At 35.5% G+C, this 27,319-nt stretch overlaps 1 protein-coding gene across 1 annotated transcript; it reads right to left on the reverse strand.

The window, feature by feature from the left end:
• Positions 1-426: 426 nt before the first annotated feature.
• Positions 427-2,965, reverse strand: LOC143624682 (histone deacetylase 8-like). Its single transcript, XM_077095249.1, has 3 exons — positions 2,705-2,965; positions 1,852-2,432; positions 427-863 (listed from the first exon to the last, which is right to left on the reverse strand). Exons 1-3 carry the CDS (start codon positions 2,946-2,948, stop codon positions 555-557), a joined length of 1,134 nt encoding a protein of 377 aa, XP_076951364.1. The 5' UTR covers positions 2,949-2,965; the 3' UTR covers positions 427-554.
• Positions 2,966-27,319: the final 24,354 nt, after the last annotated feature.

The following is a 27,319-nucleotide window of genomic DNA, read 5'->3' on the forward strand; positions in this document are numbered from 1 at the left end:
GGTTGAGTATATCAACAAAAACCTTTTCGCAACCTTGGTTCTTTGCGACGAGAACGGTGGTGGACCTCAACTAGTGTGTATCAACACCCTCGTCGGTGAACCACGGACACACTTTATTAGCTTTATGTTATCGATGTTCCCATTGCGAACATACTAATGTGTATCAACGCCCTCGCCGCAATGCGGGGACGCTTACTAGTTTCCATATTATTTTTCGTCATCAAATTAATTTTTTTGCGAAAAGAAAATATTTATTTAATAAAACTTAGTATAAAAAACAAATAACTTGTTAGTAAAATAAATTATATAAGTTAAAGCATTGTACAGACAAAAGAAAATGGTGTAGAAAATATATAAATTAGTGTTTTAAAAAGTAAAACATTGTATACTTTTGTTATGTTACCGAATTACTACATTAATATGGATTTAAAAACATAATAAATTTGATAATACAAGTTACTAATGCACTTGAAAAGGGTCACATGACAAAAAAAATCTGGTACAACTTTTAATCTTCTGAAATCAATTTCACATACATAAATATAAAGAAAAATCTATTGGTTGGATTCTCTTAGGAATGGTACAACCTGTGTTAGCTGGTGTTTGATTGAGTCAACTGCTTTCACAGCAACTGTGTCATCCTCAGGGTAATAAGCAATAGGATCATCTAACAGAGGATTTGGAAGATTGAGCACCCCTTCAAGAGTTGCATGAAGACAATAAGCCGAATATGTGATATGATATCCGCCTTCTTGCACGATTAAGATTCGCCCATTGCTGTGATCATCTGCCAGATTGCGAATCATCTTCCCAATGTCTCTATAACCCTCCATGGTCAAACATTGTCTTCCATTTGGATCAAACTGCAAATATTAGTTATTACATCACGTGTTACTGTTTAGAGTAATCATTTAACTTTCATAGATAGTCAATGATTTAAATAAGTTGTTTGACCTCAAAAAGTCAAATTGTACTAATGTACCAGTACCTTCATTTTGGCAAATTCGGCCCGTATATCTCAGATGGATATAAAATAAAAAACTACGTTAAAAGGATTGGGTCAAATGGGTTAAAAGTTACCCAACACCTATTTTTCTAGCATATAACCTTGTTTAATCCAAATATCTAAATTATTATTGTAATAATGTTGCTTTTGATGTGTTAACTACTATTCATAAAAGTTATAAAAGCCAGGACAAGTCAATCCATAACCGACTAACTGTTTTGACCTATTATGTCACTATCCAAACCGCCTAGGGGTGTAAGCAAGCTAAGCATGAGCCTAAACATAAGCTTGTTTAATAAACGAGCCTATGCTCGAGCTTCACTTATCGAACTCAAATAGGCACGGGGGGACAAACGTGCCTGTTATTTATATAATAATTATTAGTCTGTATAAAATTATGATAAAAATAACTAAATAATAAGTATTACACTACAGATAAAAAAATATAAAATACAAAAATAATCATAAATGTATATAAATTAGATAATACAATAATATACAAAAACAAGCCCGAGCTTGAAAAGCTACTCAAAGCTGAGCTTGAACTCATGTAAGTTTAATGAACCGAGCTCGAGCTCAACTAAGTTAAACGAGCCAAGCTCAAGCTCAAGCTCACGTTAAACGAGCTGAGCTCAGGTAAGTTAAACAAGGCGAGCTAGAGCTCTGGTATGTTCAAAGTAACGAGCCAGGCTCGAGCTCTGGTATGTTAAACGAGCTGAGCTCGAGCTTAGGTAAGTTAAATGAGCCAAGCTCAACTTGCCTCAGTTCTCATACATCCCTAATTAAACCTGCCTGACCCGCCCGTTTTACCACCCAACAAATCATTATCCAAAATAACAGCTTACAGCACTTGAATCTTGGCCGACAACAAAAACCATCATATCAGGATCAAACTTTCTAACTGCCGGAACAACCACCTCATTCATCGCATACCTATACCCCTTATCTCCGGTCCCATTTGGTAACGGTACGTTTAAATTATACCCAAATCCGGCCCCTTCACCAAGCTCATCCACCCCTCCACTTTGAGGATGAGACGGGCCCCACGAACCATGATTCATATGAAGAGAAACGGTAAGCACTTTATCCGACCTGTAAAACCCCTCTGCGGTTCCATTGCCATAATGAACATCAATATCAATAACCGCAACCCGTTTGCAACCGGAGTCCAAAGCGGCTTGAACTGCAAGACCTGCGTTGTTTAGAAAGCAGTAGCCGTCGGCTTGAGTCGGCTGAGCATGGTGACCGGGTGGTCTGACGAGTGCATAACATATTTTGGCATGGCGATCGAGTATGCACTTCATTGCTGAAATTGTAGTGCCTGCAGCTAACAGTGCAGCGTTCCATGATCCGATGTTTAGAAATGTTCCACTGCAGATTGTTCTTCCACCAGCTTTGTCTGCTTCGAGTAGGGAATTGATGTATCCTGTTCGATTAATAAATTTTGATTTTTTTTTTTAAATATCAGGTACATGATTTATACAAGAAATAAAAGCAAGAACTTAGGTTAGACCTGATTGAATTGCTAATACAAAAATGAGGCGAATAGTTAGAAACTTCAGTTGATCAATTGTGTTGTATATTATTACAAGAAAAGAAATCATAAAAAGTGAATGGTATGTTCTAGATTATTATGTTATAAAAACGAGTGACATATACCTAAGGGATATATTTATATTAATGAATGAATAGTTATACCTTGAGTATGGAAGGTGAACAACTGTGAGACGGTAGCAGGAGTAGAAGAAGAATGCCATTTTATGAATGTGGAAATGGGGCCTCGTTTAAGGATGGAGAGCATGTTTCGGACCCGGTCGGAGTTTTCCGGGTGCTTTTCGAGTACGTCCAGGAAACCCGGGTCGGTTCCGGAGTCGAATACTCCGTGGCCGGTGTAATGCTCCAGCATACCCTCCTCCCAAAATACGTTCACAAGGCCGGACATCGTGACGTCTTATCTGGTACCTCATCCGCAGGAAGAAGAAAGAAATATATGATTCGTATTGGTCGTTCGCAAGCTGAGTCAACCGACCAAGGCTTGCTCCTTGCTTGCTTGTTTGGCTCATTTACAAACATTCAATCAACCGAACCGAGCGTATATTTGCTCGTTGCCTGACTCCTTTACTAATTTAAGACTCGTCTTTGCTTTCACCGTATTCAACTTGCCATGCTATTGGACAGTTGCCTCACATCCAATGCATGCAATCTATACTCCCGATCATGCCGAGAAAAGAATGTTTACTTTCGTTTACATCTATATGTGACATAGGTCGTTTGAAGTTGAAATCCTCAAATAACAACCACCGTATAATTGTATTATTCCTATAAATAAATGATTTAAACAATTTAAATTAAAAAGAAATAGGTTAAAAGATAATTAATTTAAAATAATTAATTAAACAAGTAGGTTAAAAATAATTAATTTAAAACAAATTAAATTTTATCGATGCAAAAAATTTCTAACGTGTCTCACGCCGTTTTCTCTGCCATCTTTAAATACTCGTTGTTGATGTCGGTCGTGTTTCCGTATGCGGGTATGCCAAGCGCCGAAGTACACTTTTGGATGGCGATGTGTAGCATTCGTTACTTTTCAAACCCGAAAACCCGACCCGTTTAAATTTTCGGTTTTATTTAAATATATATATATATATATATATATATATATATATATATATATTTCAAGTTCTGTTCTATGTATTCCTATTATGTTCGCCAACCGAGACATTTTGATGTCTCGATGTGTTCGTAGTTTTTTTTGATTATCTATACAACATTTTCGATAATTATTATGACGTTTTATCATCATTATTCATTCACGTTCTATTTCGTGTAATTCATTAACAAAGTTTAAAGCTTAAACATGTTATTTAATCGATTCCCGAACTATCGAAGTATAATACGAACATATTTTCAAATCCTTAACCTTTAATTCATTTATATAACATTTAAAAGTATAAGGTTCAAATGGTAATTTAAGTTTTATTATGTTTTAATAGAGAATGAAAGTAAAGGGGCTGATTGTGTAAATAAATCAAAATATATAATAATAATAATCTATACTATATCTAATGCACCACCCATGGGCAAATTAAGACACTCAATTTTAAGTAATTTACAATTTTTCAAGCACTTTGTACAACCTTACATAGGGGTATAGTAGACATTCTAACACTAAATAAAGTTTCTTTCATATTTCTTCAAATTATTTATAACCATGCCCCCTCAACTTTAATCAATATTTGGAAATTTAAAAAATAGTTATAATTTTGATCCCCCCATCTTTTAACTATATATTATTTATAATTTTACTTTTAACCCAAATCCCCCCATAATTTTAAACGGTCATAACTTTTTCATAAGCTAGTATTTTTTTTTAAATTGTACCATAAAAACGAGCATTTAAGTCTCTTTAATTTGAGTATGATATTGTCATAGTTTGTTTTTAGTTAAAAAAATAACATCTTACGTATAGATGTTTGTGGTCCGGTTTTGATGTTAAACTAAGCCGTGAGCCAAGCCGCTTTTTGTCATCGAAAGCTGAAACCAAACCGTTGAAAATTAAAACCCAACAAAAACAAACCATTAACAATGGTTAGATTTCGGTTTCATTTGTACTTCGCTACTAAATTGAGTTTAAATTAAAAATTCTTAATCCACGGTTTTAAATGGAACGATGAGCACCCAAAAATCTCTTACGTGATTACTAAGGCCTGTATTTTTCGCTGCATCGCGAGGGCACTCGTCTAGTAAATATGTAAGCAGCAGCCCGTCCCCCCTTCCTCGTCGGTTTTCCAGCGCCCCATTCCATCGACAGCGAATATATTTCCGACGACTCTTAAATCACCCATTTACACTTTGTTTTAATCCATTAACCCCCCCCCAAACGTCGTCTCCACTAATTACAAACATTATTACTTAATTAATCTAACCCGTCGGAATAATAACCAAAACTTTAATAATACGAACTAAACATCAATCAATCTAATTGAGATTATCTATAGGATCCAAGTCACCATCTGAATCTGCAGCAAACATTCTATTACACAAACAAATCATCCACGGTTTCTAAATCGTTCTTGCTAGTTCGGTTCCGGCCACCTCACAGTTCACCGTATTTCCGTCATCATTCGAGGTAATCGTTATATGGTTTTGATTCGTTTTAACCCGTCTAACAAAACCCCTAACCTTAATTAAACAAGCATAGAACAGTTTAGAAGGATTGAACATCTAGGGTTTTGTGAGGAAGAAGATGAATATAATAATCTGTTTTTTTTAAATTACAGTTTCCATCTTTTAACAAAAATACTGAGTTGGTCTAGTGGTGGTGTATGCGTTGTGTGGTCATGGAGACCCGGGTTCGAACCCGGGTTACAGCAGAACCATTTTATATTTTTGAAAATCATTTTTTATTAGATATAATAAATTAAATATATATTTATAAATCATACAAAATAAACAAAATTAGTTTTATAGTTAAATAAAAGTTGTTTTAATTTCCGTTAGCAATTCTCGTTCAAGTACCAACTTTTACAAACCCAAACTGCTCGTTAAAACTCGTTAAATAATTATAAGGATAATATATATATAGTGTCGTTGTAACTTTATAAATTCTAAATCAACAAAAGGTCTATACTAAAATAAAACATACCGGTAACGATAAATTCCTTAAATATTATTAATCTCATAAATAATATTATAGTAATATACCGTTAGAATCCGTTAAACTTTAATATTAATATACTTTAAAAGGGAAAAGTATATATATGCAAATAATAATACATGAACCTTAAAACCGACATGTTATTTTCATTAAAGTAATTAGTAATTCTCGTGTTCTTATTATTTTAGCTTGTGAGTTTTGATCGTTCGGTTTCATATAACGCGCATTCCATTACGTTTCCAATTTCTCATTCCTATTTCAAAGGTGAGTTTCTCACACCCCATTTTTTACGCTTTTACATATTTTGGGGGTAGCATATATATCCTATCAACAATTAACTTTCGTTTATTCAATATTTACAAACTACAATTCACTACATGGACTTGTGTGTTTACTTGTTACTTGCTACAAATTACTTGCTTATGGATTACTTCAAGATAGTATGATCATACGCCCCCCTTTGCGCTCAATACATTTGTTGTTATGAATGGAAAATGGCCTCATTATCCGAGTACGTTGGTGCACAATCCCAACTGGAAAGGACCTTACTTGCGCTTATTTGAGTACGTTGGTGCACAATCCCAACTGGAAAGGATCTTACTTGCTCATTTACACTTGTTCATGGAATTGTAGATTTTTATGTACTTATATCAAAACTTGTGTGAACTCACCAACTATTCATATAGTTGACATTATTTTATATATATGCTACAGGTACATTTATTCGAAGTTGACACATGAAGAAGACATTTGAACTTAGGGTATATCAATAAATGGATAAGTTGTGAAATTGTTCTTGTAATTTTCCATGTATTTCTTGTTACAAACTTGTGTACTTGATGTTTAAACCAATTAATGATAATATTGTCACTTAATAGTGTCACATGTGTTTTGGGCAATCTGTATGTCACACTCAGGCGTTTCCGCTTTAGCCGGGGTGTTACACGATGAATCCTAAATATCCTCTTGCATTACATTTTTGTTGAAAATACGGATACTCCCGCTCCAAATCTTCTGAAATACGCAAAAATACACGTCTAGACATCCGAAAATTACGTTCAAACTTAGCGTCGTCGTATTTAGGCGTGTCGTTGAATTAGCCATTCATCAAGCGACTGTTCGCATCCACGTGGTCTCGAATGATATACGATCGCCTACTCCGCAACCGAGAACTAGTAGAGCCATAAGCTAGCTTATTTGCTACGACCCGCAATGCACTCATGATCTCACCCTCCTATTCCGCCGTCTCTTGCATGATATTATATATCTTCTTCTTATTCTCGATAAATTGTTCCACCATGTCGGAAGTATTTGTTGAATCCATTTTGGTAAAGAAAGTTGTATGATATTGGTTTTTGGAGGTTGATTCGGTATATGAAATGGTGAAAATGGTTAAATTGGTTGAGAATTTATATCAGTTTTGTTAATTAATTTTTTTAATATGTCGTTTTACAACACTTAATATAATAAAATAATATTATTCTCCAACGTTCTTAAGCGACAAATACATGTTGCCCCCCCCCCCCCCGTGTCACCCCGCTTATCGCCTGGTGGGGGCGGTGTTCTCGCCGCTTATCGCCCATTATTGTCGCCCACTATACCTTGACTTAGGGAGGTGATGTATACCCTTGCTACGTAGGACAAACCAATTGTGGGCCTCTTTTAGATGAATGATTTGTCAGAAATCGTTATGAGTGGTCCAACAGAATATTTTAAGACACATGACGTTAGTTGATGTGATGTAAATTAACCCCCCCCCATCCCCCTCACTTTTTGGTTTGATTTTACTAGTTTTGTGGAGAATATGTACTTAATTCGTATTATATTGTTTTTGAGGTACAAACAAAGGAAACTTGTTGTTTAGGACGTTTTAAACTTAAACAATCGAAGAGAAAAAGACATAAATAAGGGTATGATTTCATGTACCATGACGGCATGCCACTTACTTGATTTGACTTATTATGGGATTGATGACGTTAGTGTTGATTTCATCATTGCGACGGACCGCTGGGGATCTCCCAACAGTTAGTCATCAACCTGTCGATGCAGATGTTTGGAAAGTCTTTTAATGGTCGATTCTCGACCTTTTTAAGTGATTCCTTCGCCATAAACTAGAGAGAATAATCCAGATACAAGGAGGAGCAGTTGGACACAAGAAGAACAATTCAGAACAAGAAACGAAGAACTTAAGTGAGTCTTCGGGCCGATTTTCGTATTTTCTTCATTGTTAGTGGTTTATTTATGTTTAGTTGAACATGTATACTCATTATACTTACGTTATGATTGTTACAATTGATATGAGAGGCTAAAATACTTTGATTAGCCTTGGATGGGTTAGTTAATGTCCAGTTAAAGTAGTTTTTGGGTTTTTAACGATTTGTGTTGGATTTCTATGGTTGAGTTATAAAGATAATAGACTTAATTTATGTTGAACTATTGAATTGAGGTTGATATTATGTGTATGAATCCCGTGTTCTTGATTCAATTCTTTGTGTTAAATACTTATATGTGGCATTCGTCAATTTTGAACCCGAAAAATTTGACCCGTTAAAATTTTGGATATATATATATATATATATATATATATATATATAGGGTTGGTATCATTTAAGAACTCTAAAAAAGTTAAGAACTCTTAGGAACCCTTAAAAACCAAATAATTTTTTAATTTTTTTATATATTAACATTATATAAGAGTAGTTTTATCATAATTTATATAAAAAAATTTTGACTACATATATTAATCACAAGTTTACATATATGTAAAATTTATGTACAGACAAATTTACATAGGTGTAAAACAAAACATAGATATGTATAAAAACTAATTTTCAAAATTGTAATCGTAGATATAGATATAGAAAATGATAAAACTATTCTCAAAGAACGTTAACATACAAAATTTTTTACAAAAAACGTTAGTTTTCAAGGGTTCCTTCAAGTTCTTAAATAATTTAGCAGTTCTGTAATGATACTCATCCTATATATATATATATATATATATATATATATATATATATATTATTCATGTTCGTTTAAGTTAGTTATATCAAAAAATATTTGTTTATATTGTTGGAATATTTCAAACTCGTTTTTAAACTTGATTTTATGTATCTTAAGTCATTATTGCGTTTAATCAAAGTACAGGGACTAAAAGTATAAAAGTGTTCAAATTCAAAAGTACCGGAATCCAGCATTTACCGAGCGTCACGACGGGCACATCTCCTCTTCCCCCCCCCCCTCATTTTTTTCCAGGTAAATTTGTATTTTACAAAAAAACATAAATATCATATATACACAAGCAACACTTGAAATGTCATATATGCCCTTACAAAGTAACTAAAATATCATATATGTCCTTATGAAACAATTAAAGTATCCTATGTATCCCTATTCATTAATAATAATTTAATAAATGGCAATTTTATCATTATTTATCAAAAAAAAAAACTTTCATATATGCTTATTTTTAACGAATATACCATTCTACCCCTTCCAATTACATAATGTGTTTATATCCTATGTTATTATTTTGATTTTAATCGACCTTTCTCATCGTTAACAACAACCAAAATCGTCTCTCGTCACTTCTTCAAAATTGAAAACTATTTGAAGATTTATTGCATCGAATGGCCTACATTATACACCTTTTATCGCATCTAATCAAACTAAAGCAATATGGTCATTTTTTAATGTTTTTTAAATTGGGTGTATATGATATACTAATAACTTTGCAAGGGCATATATGATATTTTTAGTTTTGCTCGGGTATATATGACATTTTCAATTTTTGTATGGGTATATATGAAATTGCCCCTTTTCGTAATATATCATCATGGATCGAAACTCCTCTCTCAATTTCAATTGATTGAGGTGTTTCATCATCCAATTTCAATTAATCTAGTTCTAGGGCTTATGTTATATACTTTGGAGTTTTAACAAGATAGCACATCAAATTCACTTAACATTTTTTAACGTTTTTGTCATTGATATTTCAGTATGGTCATATCGAAACTGAATCCGATCCAATATCGAACTCGATCCGAATGCTCGCTTAACTCATTTTTTTAGTTTATTTGTTTTGGTTCACTTATATTTGGACGGACCAATGAAGCTCTCAAGATCAATTACAACACCTAGAAGAACAAATGGGGTAAGAGTGAAATCATTACTATGTGCGCATAAGAGGAAGCGCTTGTATGAATATGGATAAACCTGAAGTTGCCTACATTGCCACTAGTTCCAAGAAAAGGAAGAACACTCACCCAAGAAAGGTGTAACATCTCAAAATTTTTAAGAATAATATTTAATATATTATTTGTTTAAGATGTAAAAGTTTACTTAGGTTAGTAGAAGAAATAATAAAATAAGAAAGATGGAAGGTTAAGTAGGCTTTAAAGATGTAATTAAATATGGACTAAAAAGGAAAGATGAGCCTAAGGTCCATAGGCTTAAGAGAGTATAAATACCCCTTAAACCCTAATCCTTTACATTTCAATCCATCTCTACACCATAGCCTACACCTTCAAAAACACACACTTAATGTCACACCCCAACCTACGGCGGAAATGCCAGGACGTGAACTGAGTGTCACAGTGTAACACCCCCAAATTTCGAATAATATTATTTTATATATTATTTCTTGTAATTGACAAGTCTACTAAAGTTGTTAAAGAAATAATAAAACTATAAAGTGGGAAAGATAAGTAGGCTAAAAAGATGGAATTAATTATGGACTAAAAAGGAAAGACGGGCCTTAGGTCCATGGGCTTAAGGGAGTATAAGTACCCCTTAAACTCTAATTCTTTCCATTTCCATCCATTCCACACCTTGCCTACACCTTAAACACACACACACACCCGTTCCTTACGGCCGCAAGAGAGAGACGAGATCCAAGGCCAAACGAGCTAAGACTCTTGATCTATCTTCGATACTCAAGTAAGATTACACGATCCAAGTTCATAATCAAGCTAAATGAAGCCTAAACACGCTTAAAGGTACGTGCTTTAATCCTAAAGGTTTCGTTTTTATGGACCAATGATCGTGAAACTTAAACATAGAATAGATCGGGTCTAATTACATCATAAAGTAGCAAACATGATGCTTAAAATGGACGTAATGGACTCATGGCTAGATACGGTTCATGAAGGAAATCCTAGATCTAGTAAAGAACGTTTTATGGTTAAAGGTTCGAGCTTTATATTAGAAACGGACTAGATCCTGAAGATGGAATGTTAATGAATGTAAAACGACTAAAGAGGGTTGGGTTATGGGTAGTTAAAAGAGTAGTTTTGGACCGATAACCGTTAATATAGCCTAAAATAGATTTAAAGGTAGGAAGGTCCGAGCTGAAAGTATCAGACAAGGGTTCTCGGTCAACACGAGAACCCGGTCAAAATGAATTTTTGGTGAAAACGAGTTCTCGGTGACTAGGGTTCTCGGTCAATTAGAGATCTCGGTCATACCAGAATTCTCAGCCATGTTTTCGGCCACTGATTTCTCGGTCAATTAGTGGGGGAGTTCTCGGTCAAACCCGAGAACTCGGTCAAACATGGGTTCTCAGCCAACAGGGTTTCTTTGCCTTGAATACTCGGCCACCCAAATCTCTGTTGACCTTGGGCCTGATCAGTTGGGACCAGAGGCTAAGACGAACAGTGGGCCTGATCTAACCAATTGGCCCATATGTAATAATTAGACAATCAAGCCCAACTTAGAAAAAGGTGTTGGTTAACTAAAATAACAACTTAAATAATTATATAGTTAATTAACGGATATATATATATATATATATACCTATATATATATATATATCTAACAGTTAGCCGTGAACAATTAAAAAGTGATAACGATTAACGATGAACGCAACATGATCCAGGTGAGTTTCTGGCCCCATTTCTGTGTTATGTTTTTGGGGTTGTGTGCATACTCGTTGTGATTGTTAATACATTTATCCTAAGTGATAAGTGTATGTCTTATGTGATTATGTGAAAGGTAAGAATGATTGCTTGTCGATACGTGAACAATCTTCGGATATTGCACGTATTGTCAAGTTATAATGTTATGTATGAACTATGAATGATATGTATGATGTTATGAATGAATGTAAGAGATAGAAAGGTAGAAAAGGGACCGGACTCTAATAATATCCAAGGTAGAAAAGGGACCGAGCCCTTTAATAATCTCGAGGCAGAAAAGGGACCAAGCCCTTTAATAATCTCGAGGCAGAAAAGGGACCGAGCCCTTTAATAATCTCGAGGCAGAAAAGGGACTGGACCCTAATAATATCCAAGGCAGAAAAGGGACTGGACCCTAATAATATCTAAGGCAGAAAAAGGGACCGGACCCTAATAACATCCGAGGCAGAATAGAATAAAGTAAAGTAGAATTTGAATTATGAAAGTATGAATGAAAGTATGTAAGTATGTATGTAAAGTATGTTATGTGATTAACTAGAACTCACTCAACGTAGCTGAATTTTAGTATGCACGCAGGTGAGTAGGATGAGGCAGCTCGCCTGAGGGGGACACATGGCATAGAATAAGAGGCTGGCATCGGAAGACTCGAGACGTTTACGTTTAATATATGATATTTTGAAAGACAATATGTTTGTTTTAAGACAAGTTATGGATTAATGTAATGTTTTATGAATGTTTTTATATTCCGTGTATGTTTTTATTAAATCTGATAATAGAACTATGTTGATGAGTAAATCCAACGCCCAAATGTGAGGCACCGGTAACGGGGCCTTACACACAGCTCTCAAGGTTACTATCATGCACATTATAAGTTTCAATATCAATTATATAAATTTCAAATGAAACAAATATTCATACAATATCCAAACAAAACAAAAGTGCATCAAGAATCAGAAATTCATAAATAACATTTTCTTGTTAATTTTCTTCTAGCATAAATCCTTAAGTGATCTTGTACTTCAGTTACTTCACATCAAATGATGATCTGCATTAGCGTTGAAAATAAAGTTGTTTTGTCAACACAAGGTTAAGTGAGCAACACACCAGTTTAAGTGTACATATAGTATATATATATAAAAATAAGTAATTGCAACAAGTCATATGAGGATAACAAATTAACCAAATGAGCAAGTATAACTGAGATGTCGAGAAGCACAAAGGCTATAATGACTAGCGTATGATCATACTATTATGAGATTATGTTGGACTTCTCCGAATGCGGAAACATATAAAGCAAATAAGCACATAAACAAGTAAGGTATACGTTGTTAACACATAAGACAATAGTTGTAGTTTTGAGTATATGTATATATGAGAAATATAATTTACGCATATGTCCCCAATACGCTGAAAAACGAGTAAAATGAGGGGAATGTGGTACTCACATTAGCAATTAAGCAAGAAATGAACGAATGCGGTAAGGACGGTAGAAATCAAGAGTCACGCTCTTCGGAAGTTACCAACGAGAAATCCTAAGTAACAATACTTGCCGAATAAATATGAATTGAATAAGGAGTCTAAAACTAAATAGAATATCGGGAACTTGATGATGATGATCGGTTGTTCTTGACGAAAGAATTTATTGCTTTAATTTATAATTAAATTTATTATTTTAATATCACTTTTATTTATTAAGGTTTTATCATAACTAACTTGATTTTAATTATTTAAAATACATAAAATACTTAATTAAATATTTATAAAACTTTACAGTTTATATAAGGAGATTTGTTTAATTCAATCGAAAAATGCGTTTAATATATTTATATATATGTTTTTTTATTAGTAATAAAGATTTCTTTTAAATAAATGTAGTAAGTAATAGATAATTGATAATGAATAAATAATAGTTATATAAATTATGACATTTTATAAAATACTTAAACTATATTATTAATACGTGAACTAACGTGATATATTTTATATATACATAATGTATGGCCCCGAACCCGGTGCCTCACTTTGGACGTCAGATTTACTCATAAACACAGTTCTACAAATCAGAGTTAATTAAAACTTTCGCGGAATATTAAAACTTTCATAACATTACAATAATAATTCATAACATGTCTTAAAAACATTCATCCTGTCTTTCAAAATCAAAACATTAATTATAAAACATAACAAGTCTTCATATGCCAGACTCTTATTCTTTTGCCATGTGTCCCCGCTCAAGCTAGCTGTCTCATCCTACTCACATGCGTGCATACTAAAACTCAGCTACGCTGAGTGAGTTCTAGTTAATCAGGCAACAAACATTTCATTCTCATACATTCCTTCACGTATCCGAAGACACGTATTATTACTTTAACCTTGTATAAATATCCATAAGAGGAACGTCACATAATATCTATTAAAAGAACCATTACTATTATATACTATATATATTCTCCATTGAAGGAACACTCAGTATACTTTCCATAAAAGAAACACTCTATATATTATCCATAGAAGGAACACTATACTTTCCATAGAAGGAACACTACACTATCCATAGAAGGAACACTATGTTATCCATAGAAGGAACATTATACATTATCTATAGAAGGAACTCTATATATTATCCATGGAAGGAACACCATACATAAGTTATTATTTAATATCCATGTAAGGAGCTAATCACTTCCCTTGGCAATACGTGCAATATCCGAAGATCGTTCACGTACCGACGAGCTTTCTTTCATAACGTTCATACATCATCCTTACATTACATACAATATTCATGTCTTTATTTATAACCTAACAGTACGTACAATATCCGAAGATCGTTCACGTACCGACAAGCAATCATTCGTATCTATCACATATATCATACATGGCATACACTTACCATTTAAGGTAAGTGTATTAATTGTCACCTCGAGTATGCACACAGCCCCAAAAACATAACAAGGAATGGGGCTAGAAACTCACCTGAACTCGGTTACGTTCACCGTTAATAGTTATTCCTTTCCTTAGCTGTGCGCGACCGACTATTTAATAAACACAATATTAAATACCACTCTAGCTATTCTTAACCGTTTGGTTATATACTCTTAATCGTCTAAGTCGGTTTTACTTCATTGATCTTTACCAACTGGTTAATCGTTATTCATTAACATGTAAGGGTATCCTTCATTAATTAGCAAAGTCCAAGGGCTTCCATGTAATTAAACTATTTTTACTCAAGTCCAGGGACCTTCCTGTCATTATGTCAAACTCCTGGTTCATTATCCAGTCCTTAACGAATGGGGGTTCATTCGTTACTTCTGTCTTTCATAACGAATTGGCATTCATAACAAATTGGTCCTTATAACGAATGACCCTTTTATAACAAATGGATCCTCTAACGAATGAGGATTCATTCATCATTCCCCCATAACGAAATGCTTAACGAATTGCTTAACGAATGAAGCTAATTCGTTATTCTTTATTAACGAATTACTTGCTAGTTCGTCATTTCCCCTCTAACGAATGGCATAACGAATTGAGGCTCGTTCGTTAGTCCTCCGCTAACGAATTAAGGTTAGGTCAGAGAATATCAGAAACATTCCCTGACACCCTCTAACCATGTACTCCATCTCCGACGCCGTCGTCGCCGGAAAAGCGAGATCTCAGTTATTTTCCACCGTTTTCCACCGTTTTTCATCCTGTTCGATCCAAATATGAGCTTGGGTGACCCCGTAGCTCATCTTTTGATCGGTTTATACCTGATTCCACCTAGATCTCGTGACTTTAACTGTTTAAGGGTGTCGGCTCGTCGTTTCGCGACTAAATCTAGCGGGTTTGGGTCCATACAATATCATACTATCATTACCTTGGGTCGGAATCGATTCTTCTTCTTGGTTTCGGTTTAGAGAAAGAGAGAATGATAGAGAGTTTAATTGTGTGTTTTGGATGGTGTATGGAATATGTGAAAATGAATGGATTAATGGGTGATTTATGGTTTATATATTATGAGTCATGGGCTTGAGCCCATGGTCTATCTTCCTTCCTAACTAATCCAAGTCCATTATCCATATCTGTAACATCCTAAATATTATAATGTTAGATTATAATATCAAATAAAGATTTCGTTAAGTTGTCATGTGTTAAATAATTATTTTAATATTTAATAAATAAAGTCGTGTTAAGTTGTCAGGCATTAATATTTAACTAATATTAAACATAGAAAAGATCATGGACTTGGAATAATTAAAAGGATTAAAGAGTAATGGGCTTTAGGTCCATGGGCTTTAAGGGGTATAAATACTCCCTTTAACCATTCTAAAACCCTAACTCCTCATTCCATCCTTTCCATAATTCTCTACACACACTCAAACACACACACCTTCCTTACTATACATGAACGGCCAAGAGAAAGAAGAAGATTCGAGGTCAAATGAACGTTAAACATTAATAGATCTTCAATATACAAGTTAGATCCAAGGTTTAAGTTTCATACACAAGCTAGCCGAAACCAAACGAACCCATAAAGGTATGTTCTTGATCTTAAAGTTTATGTTTTAATAAACGATTAGTCTTGAAACTTGAATCTAGAGTAGATCGGCTTTAAACGAACATTAAAGTTGAAAACTTGATGTTGTTAATGAAAGAAACGAACCCAAAATGGAAACGACTCGTTATAAAGGAACCCTAAAAATCTAGTCTTAGACGTTTATGGTTTAAAGATCCAAACTTTATAATTTCCCGAGTCAAGCCTTACCCGGAAATGGTCACGAAAGCGCTTAAGGGGAAAGATCGATTCATGTTAAGGGTTTATAATAATAATAATAATAATAATAATAATAATAATAACAGTGGCAGCACATGGCCACTTATATATAACAGTCGCATACATATACATTACAAATACATACATACATACACAGTTTCCCATACACTGAAAATCGATTACATTGAAATCGATTTCAATGTGTATACATACTCGCATACATCTGCAAAATCGAATACACTTAATTCGATTACATTGAGCTTATCTACAACCCTTATCATCGATTACAATCAACTACAACAAACTCGATAACAAAGCCCACATATAAATTACACTGGATCGATTACATTGTAATTGACTCCATGAAAGATCGATTACAACAACCCTCATTCGATTATAAATCACTTCGATTACAACTACTGAAAATCGATTACACTGAAGTTCGATCACAACAAGCTCGGTTACACCCAGTTCGATTACAAATCACTTCGATTACAACTACTGAGCATCGATTACATTGAAGTTCGATCACAACAAGCTCGATTACACCCAGTTCGATTACAATCAGACTCGTTTACAATCTAACTCGAACACCTTACCATCGATTACAAGGAGGATTCGATTATAATAGGAATCCGATGAAGCATCGATTACATCTCAGACTTGTCTACAACACCCATGTCGCACACAAACGGAACTCGATTACACAGACGGCAGTCGCTGCAGTAGGGTTCGAATACACGAGAACTCGATTACAATTGTAATCGATTCATACAGGAACCCGATTACAAATGTTTACATGGATTACAATCAGATCCGCTCGAACCCAATTTCAGTGCAAACGGTGATTCATAAAGGTTCGAAAACAATACGAATCGATTACAAGGAATACTTGATTAGGCTGCCATATCGTTCACTTGGAGTTGCAGAAAGAAAGAGAAGAAGAAAATGAATGACGAAGGAGAGTGGCTGACCTGATGGTTAAAGGAAGGAGATTTGGGCTTTATAATCTTATATACACATGGCCCAAACACTAGCCCAAGCCCAAATTACAAACCCGAACCCTATTACACTCCGAAACTCGATCACACCGTCACTCAAACACTTAAAACAAATAAACCTGATTACAGAATAGATGGACAAACTCGTTGCAATGCCTTGGGTTATTTATAGTATAATTAACAATAATAAAGATCCGATCACGTTAAGACCCGAATACATTATATTTATATAAGTACACATAAGTACCCTTGAGTAAGATATGGGTGTATAAACAAACGTATACGCGTACCCACGTCATTATACGTCAAAAGGATAATCTAGGGTGTTATGCTAGAGCATTAAAGAATGAAAATTGGAATATTAAATAATTAAAAGCCGTACACCTTGGACTTATACAAAATAATCTAAGTATAATGTAATCTAAAACAATGCCCATAGATTACTCCAGACCTAGTACGAATATTAATACGTGTATCCTATATATAGTTAGCAGGACACAATTAAAGAAGGGAATTACGATAAACGGAGAAAGAAACAGGATCCATGTGAGTTTCTAGCCCCATTCCTAGTTATGTTTTCGGGGCTGTGTGCATACTTGATGTGTTTGTTAATACATTTATCCTAGGTGATAAGTGTATGCATTATGTGATTATGGTGAAGGATATAAATTTTTGCTCGTCAATAAGTGAACGATCTTCGGATATTGCACGTATTGTCGGGTTGTAACGTTATGAATAATGTATGCATGATATATGTATGTATGTGAAATGATGTATAGTTATATGGTAACGAAGAGGGAATCGAACCCTACTAATATTCGAAGCAAGAGGGAACCGGGCCCTAATAATACTCGAGGTAAGAGGGAACCGAGCCCTAATAATACTCGAGGTAAGAGGGAACCGAGCCCTAATAATACTCGAGGTAATAAAGAACCGAGCCCTAATAATACTCGAGGTAAGAGGGAACCGGGCCCTTATAATACTTGAGGAAAGTAGGGCGTAATGCTCTTTATAATGTAAGATATGAAGTTAAGTATGTATGGAATAGAATATGAAAGTATGAATGAAAGTATGTAAGTATATATGTATTGTATGCTATGTGATTAACTAGAACTCAATCAGCGTAGCTGACTTTTAGTATGCACGCAGGTGAGTAGGAAGAGGCAGCTCGCTTGAGGGGGAACACGTGGCATTGAATAAGAGGCTGGCATTGGAAGACTCAAGACGTTTTATGTTTTAATTACTTAGTTTTTGAAAGACAAGTTGTTTGTTTAAGACAAGTTTTGGATTGTTATGAAATGTTTTATGAAAGTTTTTATTTTCCGCGAATGATTTTATTAACTCTGATGATTAGAACTATCTTAATGAGTATATCCAACGTCCAAATGTGAGGTACCGGTAACGGGGCCTTACAAGTTGGTATCGGAGCAAAGTTCGAGAGATTTAAGCATCCTACATGCTTAGACTCGAACAGAGAATGTGATTTAACTAAGAAGATGCCAGTCCAAGAATGCCGTGTGTCACTCAAGCAAGCTCAGTAAAGGTAAAGTGTATGGTTCGATAATAAATATTAATGTTATCTTGATTAATATGGATAGGATTTCATGCTTGTTTGACTATTTAACTGTTTAATATTAGAATCAGCACAAATAGACTCATAAAAGGAAGTGTATAGGATACGGAAAGTAACGTGATCAGCTAATCAGAACGGGCCACTGTTATTACCTGTTAGCCTTACTATCCTTGTACTAAATAGTTCCCTGAGTGATGACGTTTGTGTTTTCCTTTTAGAATACGATGGCCGGAACTGGAGACATTGTGAGAGCTGGAGGTCGCACTGGACGTCGTGGCAGACCTCGTCGTGTCCAAAGACCTTCGGTCGAAACATCTTCCAACACCGGAGATGAAGGAAGCGCAGATGGAGGAAACCCGAACAACAATGAAGGGGTTCAACTGGATCCCACGATTCAAGCAACTATTGTTCAAGCTGTAGCTACTGCTATGAAGAACCTGTCCCCCGTAGGAACTGCTCGAAGCCGTGAAAGAATTTCCGAAGGGGCGGGTGGTGATGGTAGGAGAGATGAGGAAGGAGAGAGGGAGGCCTCGAGTGGGGTTAAGTCTGTGAAAGTCGATGACATGAAAAGGGGCCGAGGTGGGTGCAACTACAAATCCTTCAAAGGATGCGACCCACCGAAGCTGACTGGTTTGGGAGACGCAATCGCTACTCTTCAACGGATAACCACTATGGACAAGGTTATCCACATTAGCGAGTTCCGTCCCGATCAAGCTGTCGGTTATGCCACCCAATCGTAGGATGAGGCGATGTATTGGTGGGAATCGATTGAGCAGAGGAGGAGTCGCGAGGAAATCAAGGCTATGAGGTGGGAGGATCTGAAAGAACTGGTTATGAAGAAATTTTGTGCTGACGCCGAGGTTGAGATGGCGGAGATGAAGTTCCTGAACTTGAAGGCTGGGACGATGACACATCGTGAATACACCACCGAGTTCAACCGAATGTCTAGGTTGGTGCCCGATATGGTCAACACTAAGGCTAAGAGAATCAAGTGGTACGTGAGGGGATTGCCACAGAAAGTTCGCATACTGATGAGGGCGAATAAACCTGCTACTTTTAACTCTGCTGTTGAACTCGCAGGGATGGTTTATGAGGACCTGGCTGTGGATGATGTTGTTGTAGGGGAGGAGAAGAAGGATAAGAAGTGGGTCGCTCCTGTTAAACGACCTGATACTCAGTTCTGGAACTCCAAAGACAAGAAGCAGAAGGTGTGGGAGAGGAAGCCGTGTAAGACTTGTGGTAAGATGCACGGTGGAGAATGTAGGGGGGGTATTGGTTCTGATACGTGTCATAAGTGCGGGAAGATGCATGCTGGGGAGTGTAGAGTTGGATCTAATGCCTGCTACAAGGGTGGAAAGACAGGTCACTATGCTCATGAGTGCAGTGCTAAGCCAACATGTTACAAGTGCGGTAAGACATGTCATTTTGCTAAGGAATGCACAGATGGTGGAGACGGAGGAAGCGGAAAGAAGGATGCATAACCAACCAGGCCAAAGACTAGAGCCTACATGCTGACTCAAGAACAAGCCAAGCAGATTCCCGATGTCGTCACATGTACGTTTCTAGTAAACGGTGTTTCCGCTTGTGTGTTATTTGATTCTGGTGCGAACAAAAGTTTCGTAGCCACACCCTTTAGTAAATTAGCTAAAATGAAATGTTGCCGAGTGTCTAAAACTTTTATAGTAGAAACCGCTAGTGACACTTCGGTTAAAATACTGAAAATGGTTAAAGACTGTAAGATAGAGTTAGAGGGACACGAATTCCCTGTTACCTTGTATGTTATAACCTTAGGAGGGTGTGGTTTTGGAAATGGATTGGTTGTCTGAGTATGAGGCTCAGATAGTGTGTAAGAATAAAATGATATGGTTAAAGTCCCTGGATAGTAGTGCGGTGATGGTTTATGGTGATAAGAAAAGTTCTGGGCTTAATGTCATTTCGATGATAAAAGCCGAGGGTTTGTTAAGGCGAGGGTACGGTGCCTACATGGCGTATGTTGTCAACGCTACGGCCGAGACAAAGGATTTGAAAGATGTTCCTATCATGCGCGAATACCTAGAAGTATTCCCTGAGGATCTTCCGGGGTTGCCACCGGAGCGAGAGATAGAATTTCAGATAGACTTAGTACCAGGAGCCCAACCCATCGCGAAAGCGCCTTACCGTCTAGTGCCGTCCGAGATGAAAGAATTGATGTCCCAACTGCAGGAACTCCTCGACAAGGGTTTTATTAGACCAAGTGTTTCCCCTTGGGGCGCACCAGTGTTATTCATGAAGAAGAAGGATGGAAGCATGAGAATGTGCATAAACTATCGTGAGTTGAATAAACTTACGGTAAAGAATAGATATCCTTTGCCAAGGATTGATGATCTGTTTGACCAACTGCAAGGTTCGAGTTGGTTCTCACGAATAGATCTCAGATCAGGCTATCATCAGCTAAAGGTGAAAGAGGCAGACATCCCTAAAACAGCGTTTCGTACACGATATGGACACTACGAGTTTCTCATAATGTCATTCGGTCTAACGAATGCTCCCGCAGCATTTATGGACATGATGAATAGGGTGTGTCGACTAATGTTGGATAAGTCAGTTATCGTTTTCATCGACGACATATTGATTTATTCAAAGAGTGAGTCTGATCATGCCGAGCATCTGAGGGAGGTGTTGGAAGTTCTGAAGGAAGAGAAGTTGTATGCTAAGTTTTCGAAATGCGGACTCTGGTTGCGAGAAGTGCAATTTCTAGGTCATGTGATAAATCCTAAAGGGATTACCGTGGACCCAGCTAAGATTGAGGCGATAACGAATTGGAATACTCCACAGAATTCGACTGATATCCGAATCTTCCTAGGGTTAGCTAGCTACTATAGGATATTCATCGAAGGTTTCTCCAATATAGCCACACCGTTAACCGGTATGACCCGAAAGTCGATAGTATTCAGTTGGGGTAAGTTTCAAGAAGAGGCTTTTCAGGAATTAAAGAAGAGACTCACGCAAGCTCCAATCCTTGCTTTAACCATATAATTTAATTACCTTAACGAGGATTAAACAGTGGTTAAATTGGAACTAATGTGGCCGGCGAAGAGAGTGACGAACATGGTACCTCTAGAATGATTTAATCAAATTAGACAAAGGGCTTATGATGTCTCTGCATAGTGGGTTGTGTAGGAGTGATTAATTGAATTAATATGTTCGTATGCTTATACAATAAGAAACGGGTTAGTGTCGGTCATTTAAACAGGAATTACGAATCAATATTGAATGGTATAACATAATTAGAACGTCGGTGAGATCGTTTATGGCAATATTATCAAGTCTATGATTTGATTTCCATGTATATTACGAGAATTGAGGCTCACGCTAACAAAATGGGTTGCGATTATGGGTTCGGATATGGGTTGAGAATCGGATTAACGAATCAGATGGTAATAATAATAAATAAATATATAATAATTGCTTTTAAGCCCCTGAAGATTGAATGTGGAAATATAAATAGGTTAAAGTTTGGTTTTGGGTGGTTTTTGTCAAAGAAAGAAAGTTATATTTATATATTATATAATTAATTAAGTAAGAATATAATAATAGTTAATCTTCTCGACGAACGCGATATAAAAAAACCCGAGTTGTTACAGTTTCCCCTACTTTAGGGAATTTCGTCACGAAATTAAAGAATTCTATTACAACATGTTAGATAAAGATACATAATACATAAATTTAGATAGTTGAAGTAACGTTTCAAATGAAAATCCGATAGGGAACTTATATATAGGATGTACCAGCGGCGTATCCACCATGTCCTTATCATCTTTGCATTTGTACCGTTATCTCAACTGCTCTCAGTTCTTTATTATCACGCACAACTATACACATCATGATTTCCATGCGAGGACTTAGATAATTATGTTCCAAACCATAATTATTGTTATCGTCGGATGGTCCACATGATTCGTCTTATCGTTTGGGGTTACAAAACATTTGAGTAAAATATGATTTTGAGGAAACAAAAATTTTAAGGAGTTTTAATTATAAAACTAGTAAATCATTAATGTATAAAAAAAATTTTTAAAATTTTCAGTTGGTTTTACTAAAGCGAGGAAATCTCCAAAACATCGCAAAAATATAAGTATTTTAAAGTTGGAAAAGGGATAACTTATTAATAGTTAAGGTTAATGAATGTAAGAAAATAAGATATAGGCAGACTTTAATAAACAAATTTTTTAAAATAAAAGAGACTTTATTCAAGAGGTAAAAGATAAATAGTTCAAATGGGGAAATAATTCAAAGTCATAAAGAGGCGTTACAATACGTAATTAAGAGAGACAAAATAAATTAAGATAGATAAAAGGAACGACAAAGGTCTTCATGATTGCTGAGTAGCTTAATGGACGTAACTTGGAGCACCGTGAGGAGTCGCATTCATAGAAGTTGGAGTAGTTGAGGTACATTGATTCGACATTGCTTGGAAAACCAGAGCTTGAACTGTTTGCAAGAGAGTTGTTTGGTGGAAATATGTCTGGTAAACTTGAGCTTGCGGTTGCGGGGTTTGGTAGTGTTGGGTTAAGTAAGGTTGACTTTGATTGATGGGAGGAGCTTGAGGGACATGAAGTTGATGGGTTTGAGCCTAGTAAGCATGGGTCAAGTAGTATGGTGTTGTCGTAGATTGGGCTTGATTAGCTTGGGTAAGTTGAGGGCACACATTACGGAGGTGATTTGGGTTTCCACAATGGTAGCAAGCACGGGTATTAGGAACACCGGGTTGAGCAATAGGAGTAGATTTTTGTGGGACAACTTGTGCAGTAGGCGGGACACGGCAGGTGTTTGCAAGATGGCCGTAACGGTTACATTGGATGCAGCGACGTCATAAGGATTTAACTGAGTGATGACGTTACAAATGGAGCATAACGGAAAAGGACCGAGGTAAGGTTTCTTGTTTGAGGAGACTTGCAGGGGGTTAGGATTTGTTGCACCAAGGTTCTTACGTTTCTTGTTATGAGGATGAGTGGTGGTAGATGATTTGCTGTTACCAGGAGAGTGGTTAGTGGGAAAATTTGAATCGGATGCATTGATGTCCTGAATTCGGGTCACTATCCTCGGGATCGCAATAGCTATCTCATTGTCGATACAGGCAGTCATACTGTGATTGTGAGAATCAAACGATTGATGTCGAGGGTAACGTTGGTTTCTTGAATGAGACATTCTATAGGGACCAAAAATGAGGATTTATACGATAAAGGATGAATTGAGGAAATCTTAAGAATAGTAAAATGTTTAACTATGAAGATAACTTATAATAATGTTGCATTAAGAAGTAAGGGGATTTGCGTCATAAGGATTAGATGTGAAAGATTATAAGATGAGGGAGTACATTGCGTAAATAGTTATTAGATGATGTAGTCAATATGATTAATGTGTGATGACTACATGAGGAGTTAAGTCGGTTTAAAATTTAGATTTTTATTAAATTTACAATATAGTAACGAAATATAAATTGTGGATGTTGGCCTCCCATGAACTTTCAATGGCTATTTGAATGGCCCAACGAACTAACGAATAAAAACAACTGAGTTGGACAGCCCATGAGCGTTATATAGCAATTTGATTGTCCCAACTAATTAACGAATTAACAATGCAATGAAGTTTGTCAGCCCAATGAGCGTTACCTTGCGTTTTTACCGACCAAACTAAATAACGAACCAACGAGAGAAATATGAGTAGTTGGAGCATCCTGTGAACCACCACGTATGATGAACTCTAACAAAAACACGAAACCAAGATAAGAAATGGATAGTAGGAGTGCCCATGGGTTCTGAGGATTTTTCACCCAACTAACCATTTAAATAACGGAACAAATAATCGGGAAAACCGAGTTTAGCCACGTATCACCGTGAATTCGGTTTTAAAAAAAATATTACAGGTATGCAACCACTAATGTGGTCACAGTTGACAACTTAGGGTGTTGATCATATGACATTTTTGGGTCTCGCTCAGGTCAATAGGGTCGAGTATTGTGGTCAGGTTATGCTCCAGGTAAGGAATAACGTCTTACCTTTGGTTCTTGGAACCGTTTTGTCAAGACCCAACTCACAGTTTCTCTTCCCTTTTCATCTATCATAGGGACATGCCACATAACCTAGCCCTAAGGTGTACGAACGAAAATAACAGGTGGGAATTCTTAAGGAATTTCCCAAAAATAAAAGCAATCTAATTTCCGAAAAGTTTTCTTTGAATGTCGAGGCATAGACTCGGAGTTTGTGTGTGTGTGCATAACAATAAATAATAAATAAATTATTATCTAAGAAAGTTGTAAACCATTAATTTTGAACACATTAGGCAAACAGATAGGCACGTATAGGGCTCCTAAACATGTGTCTAAGGCAATTTCTAACGAACTATCTTAAACCTTAGGCTCTGATACCAATCTGTCACACCCCAACCTACGACGGAAATGCCGAGGCGTGAACTGAGTGTCGCAGCTCTCAACGTTACTATCATGCACATTATAAGTTTCAGTATCTATCAAATGATAACCTGCAAATGCGTTGAAAATAAAGTTGTTTTGTCAACACAAGGTTGAGTGAGCAACACACCAGTTTAAGTGTACATATAGTGTGTGTATATATATATATATATATATATAAGTAATTGCAACAAGTCATATGAGGATAAAAAATTAACCAAATGAGCAAGTATAACTGAGATGTCGAGAAGCATAAATGCTATAACGACTGGCATATAATCATACTATTATGAGATTATGTTGGACCTCTCCGAATGCGGAAGCATATAAAGCAAATAAGCACGTAAACAAGTAAGGTATACGTTGTTAACACATAAGACAATAGTTGCAGTTTTGAGTATAAGTATATATGAGAAATATAATTTACGCATATGTCCCCAAACGTTGAAAAATGAGTAAAAAGAGGGGAACGTGGTACTTACATTAGCAATTAAGCAAGAAATAACGAATGCGGTAAGGACGTTAGAAATCAAGAGTCATGATCTTCGGAAGTTACAAACGTGAAATCCTAAGTAACAATACTTGCGGAATAACTATGAATTGAATACGGAGTCTAAAACTAAATAGAATATCGGGAACTCGATGATGATGATCGGGCGTTCTTGACGAAATCATTTATTGCTTTAATTTATAATTAACTTTATTATTTTAATATCACTTTCATTTATTAAGGTTTTATCATAACTAACTTGATTTTAATTATTTAAAATACATAAAAATACTTAATTAAATATTTATAAAACTTTACAGTTTATATAAGGAGATTTGTTTAATTCTATCAAAAAATACGTTTAATATCTTTATATATATGTTTTTTTATTAGTAATAAAGATTTCTTTTAAATAAATGTAATAAGTAATAGATAATAGATAATGATTAAATAATAGTTGTATAAATTGTGATATTTTATAAAATATTTAAACATATTATTAATACTTGAACAAACATGATATATTTTATATATACATAAATTTTTATTACATAAATTAACAAGATCGTATTAAATATGTATTTTAGATTTAAACTCTTTTTAAATAATAAAAATTTTAACAAATTTTAATAACTAACACACACACACAAATATATATATATATATATATATATATATATAAATGGTTTTAATTAAGATTCGAAAAACGACTAGTGTAAGTGTCGGTTTTATACAAAATACAAATTGGTTATGAGTTTTATATGTTTATAATATTGATTGAGGTTTAAGTATGATTAAGTAAATAGTAAAACCAATTTCTAAAAATAAAAATCCATGGACGGGACTCGAACCCGCGCCAGTGGCTGGTTCACCAGAGAACATACGCGCACACAAAACCATCTGGGCCAACCAGTTAGTTGGTTGGAAACAGAAACACAAATTTATATACGATAGCCCAGAAAACCCCAAACACAATGATGAACCCTAGAAAATCAAGATTGATTAATCCCGTTCCTTTTGAGATAATTAACCATAGCGTTCTTGTTCTTGGTGTGAATACGCATTTAACCGTATAATTTAATTACCTTAACGAGGATTAAACAATGGTTAAATTGGAACTTATGTGGCCGGCGAAGAGGGTGCCGAACATGGTACCTCCAGAACGATTTAATCAAATTAGACAGGGGGATTATGATGTCGCTTCATAGAGGGTTGTGTGGGAGTGATTAATTGAATTAATATGTTCGTTTGCTTGTATAATAAAAAACGGGTTAGTGTCGGTCATTTAAACAGGAATTACAAATCAATATTGAATGGTATAACATAATTAGAACATCGGTGAAATCGTTTATGGAAATATTATCAAGTCTATGATTTGATTTCCATGTATATTGCGAGAATTGAGGCTCAAGCTAACAAAACGGGTTGTGATTATGGGTTCGGATCTGGGTTGAGAATCGGATTAACGGATCAGAT

The sequence above is a fragment of the Bidens hawaiensis genome, unplaced genomic scaffold, assembly GCF_021521415.1.
Source record: "Bidens hawaiensis isolate Kalapana, Puna unplaced genomic scaffold, B.hawaiensis_p1.1 tig00003956_1, whole genome shotgun sequence".
In the NCBI taxonomy this organism is placed as follows: Eukaryota; Viridiplantae; Streptophyta; class Magnoliopsida; order Asterales; family Asteraceae; genus Bidens; species Bidens hawaiensis.

Coding starts and splice junctions, on each gene's coding strand:
- LOC143624682 (XM_077095249.1), bottom strand. CDS start 2,948: ATGTCCGGCCTTGTGAACGTATTTTGGGAGGAGGGTATGCTGGAGCAT. Junction 2,433..2,704: donor GTTCACCTTCCATACTCAAG/GTATAACTATTC, acceptor TTAATCGAACAG/GATACATCAATTCCCTACTC. Junction 864..1,851: donor TCGGCCAAGATTCAAGTGCT/GTAAGCTGTTAT, acceptor TAATATTTGCAG/TTTGATCCAAATGGAAGACA.